The sequence below is a fragment of the Lycium barbarum genome, chromosome 8 (assembly GCF_019175385.1).
Source record: "Lycium barbarum isolate Lr01 chromosome 8, ASM1917538v2, whole genome shotgun sequence".
NCBI lineage: Eukaryota > Viridiplantae > Streptophyta > Magnoliopsida > Solanales > Solanaceae > Lycium > Lycium barbarum.
In genome coordinates, this window is record NC_083344.1 from 131723205 (window position 1) to 131732314 (window position 9110).

A 9110-nucleotide genomic window follows, 5' to 3' on the forward strand; every position below is an offset into this window, starting at 1 on the left:
CATGTTGAAGTTGCTTTTGCTATGCTGCGGTCCACCAGTTCACAACTCCCCCGTACAAATGTCATACTTGCAAGAGGGATAGCTTGTCCCTGTCCTTGTTGTCCTGCCACAGAAAGAGCAAAAAAGACTTTTCAATGCAAGCGTGAAATGTTATTAGCTGCTTGTGATCATCCATAGTGGGTTGTTTCAAGAATTGCAGCTTGATGATGCGCTTTTTTTAATCCCATTTCAACTTTGTGTGATCGTGTAATACCAAGACATGGAACTCATCTTTTAGTAATTGAGAGAACGAGAAGCGTCCGTTCCAATCCAAGAGATGAGTGCTGCTCATGCTCAACTTTGACAAGTCAAAATTTGCTTTAGGGAAAGTAGTGTGATCAATGTAGGTCTCATTAACCATATCCAGAACATCAACTTCTATATCATCGACGAGATCATCATCATCCTCCTCCTCCGTTTGAACAAACCAAATGCAATAAGCAACCCCCATCCTAAAGAAGAGTTGAATGCTACGACGTCCATCATTACTGTATTTTGATGAATTTGAAGGAATGGCTCGCCAGCGAGGACAATTATTTAGGTGCTCAATCTCGAGAGTGAGAAGTTCGTAACCAAGTTTTTTACCATCTTCTTGATCATGAACAGAAACCAACTTGACAGAACCATCAACGAGGTTAGAGTTAAACGGAGGAACAAACTCTAGGGTCATGCACAAACTAGGATTCTGTGGATTGGGGATTGGCAGCACTTGGCCGAATTGGCAGGATTCTATGTGATAAAGTGGAGTTTGAGAATAATCATCATTCTTCATTAAATAACGCTGAATTTGAGAATACTCCTTCTTCCTTAATAGCAAGCCGTGACTGCTCTGACAGATTGGTCTAAAGCCCGATATCTTACGACAGTGACTAACGATATCCACATCATCGTCGAGGAAACAACTGAACGGGGGAGTGTTCGCCATGAAGATACAAGAACAATGGGTGCAGAAATAGGGTATTCCACAGCTTGCAAATACATTTGAATCTACACAAAGGCCGAAGCGGCAAGAAGCTCAAGATGTTAAAAATTATTTCAACTGGAAGTGTGGCGCACATACTATCCATAATTAACCTAATACCTTAATTAGCAGCAGAGTATAAATACTGAAGAGGTTAAAGTAAAGCCCCAACAAGCAACTAGTATATATGGATGGGTACGTGGGTGAAAAAAAATATTTTATTGGTAAACTCTATGATTCTTGTATAACTAGCAGCATCCTTATTTATAATAGTTTGAATATAAATTCTAACTAGACGCGAATTAAAAGATTTCTTATAACTTTGAATTGTTTTTTCCAATGTTGGGGAACAAATTTAAACAAAAAAAGGGAAATTAGTCCAAGAAGATATAAACAAACCTCAAAGAGAGAGATGGTTGTTAATTTTACTTCAGATGGTGATGGATTTGCTTATGAATCTGCACAACACAGATGTAACAAAGGCTCACCTAATTTATAGGACTACTTGGGTTTAGTTACTTTCGTTGTTGGACTCCAAGTCCTAAATAGTGGGATTCTTTTCACAAATTAATTAGGACAAAATTAAATGGTTTTCACAAATTAATTAGGATATAAAATGGGCCGGGTAGGTTACTTGTATTGCATTGGACTCCGATTCCTGATTATAGTGGGATTCTTTTCACAAATTAATTAGAAAAATTTACACTCTTATTACCCCAAATCACCAATTTTTTGTTTGTTTGTTTTTGATTAAACTGTGTCTCCATTGATCATTTATTTGCAAAAAGTTACAGAGTCATCATGGGTTCATTTGGGCTAAAGCCAAAGATTTTTTTTGTTTTTTTTGTTTTTAGTATCAGAGTCGTCATCTGCCCTAATCACCAAAATTAACCAAACAACTACTGAAAATACTGAGATATCATATTAGGGCACAAAAAATACTGGAATGTCTTGGAAGCTTGAAAATAGCCCTAAATTATCATTACTGGCTTAGGAAGAGTTTATGTCTGTGTGAAAGAAAATCTATAATTAATAGGGGGGAGTTTTCTAGCATTAAAGAGATGGCATTCAGACTTATTCATCGTAAGTTTTGCTTGTTTTGAATCTATGTATGAAAGAACTGTTTTGCCGTGGAAAATCATTCTCTATATAAGTTCTCAGACAAAATTTCTTAACAGAATTTCGATAGGCAAGATCAGGTGTATACACCGCGAGTGTGGGCGATCTTGTGCTAAACGAAATCAATTTCGCTGCCTCTTTATGCCCCTACTTGCTCATTCGCAATTGAGAGACTTCTTTAATTGCTGCCCTATAACTTGCTCATTCGCAATTAGAGATGAGTGTACAATAAAAAACCTATAACTTGCTCATTCGCAATTAGAGATGAGTGTACAATAAAAAAGTCACGCTTTATATATATTGATCATATAATTTTAGGGGGTTGGACCAAGTAGAGCAAGTCAATAAAATAATATAGTTAAAATGAGTAACTTTTTATCTTTAAATTTTGAGTTAAAATAAGCAAAATCCAATCAAAAAATCACTTAATTTTAGCAGGTAAAATGTCAATAATTGAGTAACTCTCATTTAAGAGATAGTTGAGTGACCATAAATATGGCAAGTTCCCTGTCAACAGTTCTTCTTCTTTCTATTCTATGAAGGGACCCTCTTACATAAGTGCACAATAAGAATAATAGCCGTAAATAATTCCTACTTAAACAGCTGCTACATGAACAACCATTTCATCACGATATAGGAGCTTAATTAATTAAGGTATGGAAGAACTCTTGGAAGCATGGGCAGGTAGCTTAGAAAACTGGCAACCTATCGCATGAGGGACTTCCATAAAGAGGCCAATCAAGCTGAGCAGTAATAGTGATGTGCTCTTAGAGAATGTCAAAATATTCTTGGATGCAAAACTCATCCACACAAAAGTGTGATCGCAACCCTTGCATACAAGGGAACAAAAAAATCAAATATAAAATGCAAATCTGAAAACACCCAGCTTAATTCGTTGTTCTAATCGGTGGTATTAATGCCAGTGCCAGCACCACAACCTGTAGTGGTGCCAGTGGTAGTTCCTCCCGTACCACCAACATGTTTTGCAGCTGCTTTGTGTGCTTTCTCCAAAGAAACTAACTAGACAAAATATAACTAGTTAGTTTCAACATCCACTGAAACATAACCAGTGGCGGATCCAGGATTTTCATTCAGGGTGTTCGAAAAAAAGAATAAGCTAAATATACACTGTAATTTTTTGTCGAAGGTGTTCAAAAGTTAATATATGCACATAAAGACAGAAAATTTACCCTATATATACACTGTAATTTTTTACCGAGGGTGTTCGGCTGAACACCCTGACCCCCACGTAGATCCGCCCCTGAACATAACTAATTAACTAGACAAAAGTAAAACTAGCTAAGTCTTAATTTCAACATCCACTGGAACATAACTAGACAAAATATAAACCAAAGAGAGTTTACTTTATTTATTATGGTGTCATCATCATAAAAGCCAACACCACCATCCACCTACAAGTGGGATCATGACTACAACCCTCTTCTTCATACACAAAACAAAACGCCAGATACATACAATGAAAATTTGAAAACACTCATAGCTATATTGTTCTAATATGTGGTATTAGGGCCAGTACCAGTGCCAGTGCCTGTGCCATAACCAGTGGTGCCGGTGCCATAACCAGTAGTGGTTCCAGTGGTAGTTCCTCCAGCAGTAGTAGTAGTACCACCATGTTTTGCAGCTGCATTGCGTGCTTGTTCATTCCTCTTCTCCATCTCTGCTGCTGCTACCCTGTCCTCTTTCTTGTCTGTTGCCATCTCTTTCTTCAATGGATCTCTAGTCGTCATTCTCTCCGCCTGTTAATTTTAAGAAACCAATAAATTAAGCGTCAATTAAAGCATTTTTCTATTAGAGATAAATTTTAAGTTAAAATCTACTCTCTCCGTCTCAATTTATATGATATAGTTTAACTGGACACAGAGTCTAAAAAATAAAAGAAGATTTTTGAATTTAGTGATCTAAAGAAAGCTAAAGATATTTGTGTGGTTATCAATCATCCCTCCCACTAAGAGTTAAAAAGAAAATTTTAAAATTAAATTATTACCAAATATAGGACTAAAAAATTGTATCACATAAATTCCGATAGATAGAAATACTAAGTTGATCAGTTACATTACTTAGAGTGCACTGAAAATTTGAAATTATAAGTTTATAGTTTAATATTCCCTCTTCAACTAATTTACACTAATCTGTTCAAACTTTTAAACTATGAAGCTTTTAAGTATTTTGAAATAAAATATTTAAAAGTCATATAAAGAAATTATTCTTGTCAAAGAAAATCACGGTAGACCCCCGCCGAAATTAGAGAGGGAGTATTTGATATTATTTCAAACGTTAGACGTTTACGAAGGTTTTTTTTTTTTTGAAAAAGAACACACTTCAAAAACTTGACCGAGCACGAAATTGGTTATAAAATTTAAAAGGAAGAACACTTTCAAATTTTATTTTCTTAAATACTGACAAGCCTAGCTACAACACTTCCGAAACTTTTTCGATCTAATATGTCACAAATTTGTGTATTTGTGTGACTATAAACCTTATAGTAAGTAGAAAATTGTGTGACTATAAACCTTATAGTAAGTAGAAAAGAGGAGTTCAACTTAATATATATCATAAGAGTATTTTTATATTGTACGTGTCAAAAATATTGGAATCATATATTAGGATCCCTATAATACTACTATTAATAAGAAAATATATTATGAATTTAACAATCTTACCTCAAACGTGATAATTATCCAAAATCACATAAGGAAGAAAATTACTCCACCCCATGCCAATGTGAGACTCAAATACACACACACACACACACAATTTATGTATTTATTTAACATAAAAGAATCTGAAAAAATGGAAGAATCGAAAAAAATATAGGAAACCTTTTCTTGAGCAGTGGCTTTGGTCTTCTCCATGCCAGCCTTTGCTGAAGCTGCTGCATCCTTTGCTGTCTGCATTTTCTCTCCTTCTTTTTCCTCTGAACGATCAACTCTTTTTCTTCTTTTAGTTTACTTATACTTGTCTTTTTGTTACAAGATGAGTGGGATAAATACGCGTTTGTATTGGGTTTATATAGGAGTTGGATAGAAAACGAAGTGATGCCACGTAGATATTATAACTGTACACGTGGAGAGTCGTGAGATGTAGGGGTATTGAGGTTTGGACACGTTTGCAGTAGTTGAATAGATAGACATCTTAATTCCTTTTGGATTTGTATCAACTGTTTATGGGGAATGATGTTTGTCCCCTAGACGAATCTAGTCAATATGGAGATGACTTTGAATTATGATGTTAAAATTATACTAATATGGAGTATCTATTAACTAGAAGGGGTCGTTTGGTCGGGAAGAAGTTATCCTGGGATAACTAATTTCGGAATTAGTTATCTCTGAATTATTATTTCACTCTCAATGTAGGATAAAAAACATTACAATCTCGGGATAATTTATTCCGAAATTAGTTATCTCACGATTTTATCTCAATCAAACGTGGGATAAAGCGATATTAAATTTTTATCCCAAAACTATTTTTGCTTATTCATCGTACCAAACGACCCTAAAAGTGTTTAGAAGGTAAAATGAAAGAGCGTCATACGAAATGAAATAGTAAAAGGATTGGTTGATTATAAAGTCATTCAAAAGTTGAAAATGCTTGTCATTTACTGAATTAAAATTATGTTTTGTAGAATCTTTTTATAATTCGTAACGAAAAATTTGCTTAACTATCGAGATAAGATAACAAAATATTTTACTATTACTATATATATCACATTAAATTGATATACTCTCATCCGGAAGAGATGTCCATATGATAACCCTCAGTAGCTAGCATGCATATGGCTGCATGAAAGACCCTCCCTGTAGCTACCAACATAACAGACCCTCTTGTTCAACTCGTGAAAACTTTGGAAATTTCGGTGGTGAAATCTTTAAGAACTTCTTTTTTCAAAAACTTGCCATGATTATCATAATTTTGTAATAATGAAAGCACAACAAAGAAAATTTGAAATTGTTCCTGAAATAAATAGTGCCATGTTAACTTATTTGAATGGTTTGTAAACTTATGTGAATAGATGTATACATTGAAGTTGTACCTAAAATAAATAGTGCCATGGTAAACACATGCTAAACTTATTTGAATACTTATATAGTTTGTAAACTAATTTGAATGGTTCGTATCTATTGCATTATATTGTATTGTTACTTTGAATCTAATACTACTTATTTTAGATTATCAAGTTTATCCTTACGAAAAAAAATCTCACTTATGAATTATGTCGTGCCGATTTGATATGACTGATTTAATATGATCGCACGATGTATTTACCTTCAAAACGATGTATTTACCTTTAAAATTACTTAAAAGTGTAGATTTGACTAAAAAAAAGTAATTTGCGGAGGTTTTAGCCTCTTCTAGTAACTAGTGAAGGCTAAAATAGAAGTGATAATCTCGTCTTGCTTGCAACGATGTATTTACCTTTAAAATTACTTAAAAGTGTAGATTTGACTAAAAAAAAGTAATTTGCGGAGGTTTTAGCCTCTTCTAGTAACTAGTGAAGGCTAAAATAGAAGTGATAATCTCGTCTTGCTTGCTGGGAGAGAGGAAGCTTCCGGACCATCTTTTCCTATTCAAAGATAGCGGTAAGAGATGATATTTACAAGGACGGGAAGCGGTATCGAACAAGAAGAGCTGAAAGCGAAGCACCCTTTGAAAAGCTTCCGCACTACAACCCAAAAAAATGCTATCCAGAGCAATATATAATGCTAAATCGAGACCGAGATATAGAGAGGGCTGTCCTTTTGTTTTGTTGGCCTAAAACCTCCGCGAATTGCAACGTTCAGCCTCCACAAACTACCCGTATGCACAAAACTTATAAACTCTTAATATTAACTCTATCCTTAATTTGCTAGCTATAATTAATAATATGCTCATTGAGAAGCTCAGTATTTGATCAATACACTTCACTAGATCATAGATATATGAACGGCTCATTTGCATAAATTCTCCTCACTCTAAAAGTAAAGACCTTATGTATGGTATACAAATATTATGAAAAAATAAACGTTCACTCTGAAAGGTAGACCTTATGAAGTGTAATATATTCCAAAATATCGACTAGCCTAGCTCCCCATCGCTCATACCGTAACATTACATAACAACTTACAAAAGAAAAAGGAAAAAAAAAAGAACACTCCTTAACAGCTTAACTTCTCTTATAGTAGCTACTAAATGCAATTACTACTCAAGACATATCACCGATCCCTATTTTTTTTTAAATCTCCAATCCCTAATTAAAAGGCAGAACCGGCGGCAGATCCATAACGCCCACCAGTAGTATTAGGGCCTTGAACCGTAGCTCCTCCGCTTTCCGTGGTGGTCCGGGGGATACTGCGTACCCGTGGTGGTCCCCGAGGGATATTGCGGCCCAGTGGCCGTTCCCGCTGTGGTCCCAATCGGGTGCTCCGCTGCCACTCGGCCTCCCGGCAACACCCCTGTAGTATGCCCGGTAGTGGTGCCGTGTGTGGCGTGGGTCCCCGTGGTGTGTCCAGGACCCACGCCAACTCTAGCAGTGTAAGCAGTAGTTCCTCCGGTGGCAGCTACTTGTCTGGAGGCAGCGTTCTGCTCCTGCGCGGCCAGCTTATCCATCTCCGCTTGATGGATCCTCTCCTCCTTTTTCTCTGTAGCCATTTGTCTTTGCACCGGATCACTTGTCGTCAATTTCTCCGCCTATTCGACAAAACTTCAAGTTAATTGGTTACAACAAGCTAGAAGTATGCAGTGTTGCAATAGCGAATTCATCTAAAAACTAGGACTACTGGAGTATCTAATCCCATTCGCTCCCTAGCTTTCGTCTGTCGGCCTGTCGGGCCAGCAGAGTGCTTTCGCCGTTGCTGTTCTTGTTGGTGTTCTTTCTGACCTCTACGCATTTCACCGCTCCACCGAAAATTCCCTCTGCCCCTACCGTACTAATTCAATATATTTTATGCGGAACATAAATTATATATTAAAACCTAGTACTAAAATTGCAATTGAATATCATAATATTAAAATACAGTCTAACCTCGATAACAACAGTATTTCACTATCACGATCAAATTTACCAACTAAAATAACAAATAAAAACTCATAATTTTATAATACAGAAACAACATAATGTTTCAGTATAACTGCCAAATACCTACTGAAATAACAACTCATAATTTTAAAATACTGTAAATCTCTCTATGAAATAAACCTCTATAGCAATATTTCACTAAACGATCAAGTTCCTGTTAAAATGATATTTTATATCAATGTTAATGTTATATTAGATGTTATTTATAATATTTTCGCTATAATAGGCAAAAAGCAGGACAAACGAAGTCTTTATAGGGAGCTTGATTAACTTTAGGATAAATTTAATCTTAAGAATCTTAAAAGCTAAAGCTAGAGAACTTAAATTATGCAGCCGCCTCTACATATATCTGATTGTGCTTTCCATTAAGAAATACTGTATTTATTACTGTATAAATCAACTTAATCCAATAAAGCAGTAAAAGATTGATACATGCACTGCACAGAACTTTAAACTCTAAATTATAATCTTGAGAAAGAAAAAAATAAAAATATAACGAAAAATGGAGAAAAATAAAAACCTTCTCTGCCACAATTGCCTTGGTCTTTTCCATGCCAGAGTTGGCCGAGGCGGCAACATTAGCTGCTGTTTCCTTTGCTGCCTCCATCTTCAAATTTCTTTTTTTTCCCCCCTTTACTTTACCACGTTTATAATTTTTCTTAGTTTCTTGATTATGAATATAGAGAACAAAATAAAATATTCATTGATCTTTGGGGTAATAAAAGAAGAGTGAGGATGAGGACGTGGGGTGGTGCCACGTGGATAAAAAAGTTATGAGTGGCATGATATAAGAGTTGGCTGCATGAGACTTCAACACGTACGTTTGTTAAGGTTTGTCAAAATGATAAGAACTGAACCTTGATACTAAATTTGTGAAGATTTGATTGTCAAAATGTAGCAGATGAGAACTTCAGCTTG

At 35.5% G+C, this 9110-nt stretch overlaps 2 protein-coding genes and 1 long non-coding RNA gene across 3 annotated transcripts; 1 reads left to right on the top strand and 2 right to left on the bottom strand.

The window, feature by feature from the left end:
* Positions 1–3464: 3464 nt before the first annotated feature.
* Positions 3465–5124, bottom strand: LOC132607515 (protein LE25-like). Its single transcript, XM_060321529.1, has 2 exons — positions 4960–5124; positions 3465–3876 (listed from the first exon to the last, which is right to left on the bottom strand). The coding sequence occupies exons 1-2, from the start codon at positions 5032–5034 to the stop codon at positions 3631–3633; spliced, it is 321 nt and encodes a 106-aa protein (XP_060177512.1). The 5' UTR covers positions 5035–5124; the 3' UTR covers positions 3465–3630.
* Positions 4487–4887, top strand: LOC132607516 (uncharacterized). Its single transcript, XR_009570297.1, has 2 exons — positions 4487–4622; positions 4658–4887. It is a non-coding gene; the product is annotated as an uncharacterized LOC132607516 (long non-coding RNA).
* A 1929-nt stretch (positions 5125–7053) lies between the features above and the next one.
* On the bottom strand, positions 7054–8880 carry LOC132607514 (11 kDa late embryogenesis abundant protein-like). Its single transcript, XM_060321528.1, has 2 exons — positions 8713–8880; positions 7054–7804 (listed from the first exon to the last, which is right to left on the bottom strand). The coding sequence occupies exons 1-2, from the start codon at positions 8797–8799 to the stop codon at positions 7415–7417; spliced, it is 477 nt and encodes a 158-aa protein (XP_060177511.1). The 5' UTR covers positions 8800–8880; the 3' UTR covers positions 7054–7414.
* Between the last annotated feature and the right edge of the window lie 230 nt (positions 8881–9110).

Bases quoted from the DNA above. Each gene is read 5' to 3' on its own strand.
- LOC132607515 (XM_060321529.1), bottom strand. From the start codon at position 5,034: ATGCAGACAGCAAAGGATGCAGCAGCTTCAGCAAAGGCTGGCATGGAG. The intron at 3,877-4,959 runs GTTTCCTATATT...TAAAATTAACAG, and splicing joins AAGCCACTGCTCAAGAAAAG to GCGGAGAGAATGACGACTAG.
- LOC132607514 (XM_060321528.1), bottom strand. From the start codon at position 8,799: ATGGAGGCAGCAAAGGAAACAGCAGCTAATGTTGCCGCCTCGGCCAAC. The intron at 7,805-8,712 runs GTTTTTATTTTT...TTTGTCGAATAG, and splicing joins AGGCAATTGTGGCAGAGAAG to GCGGAGAAATTGACGACAAG.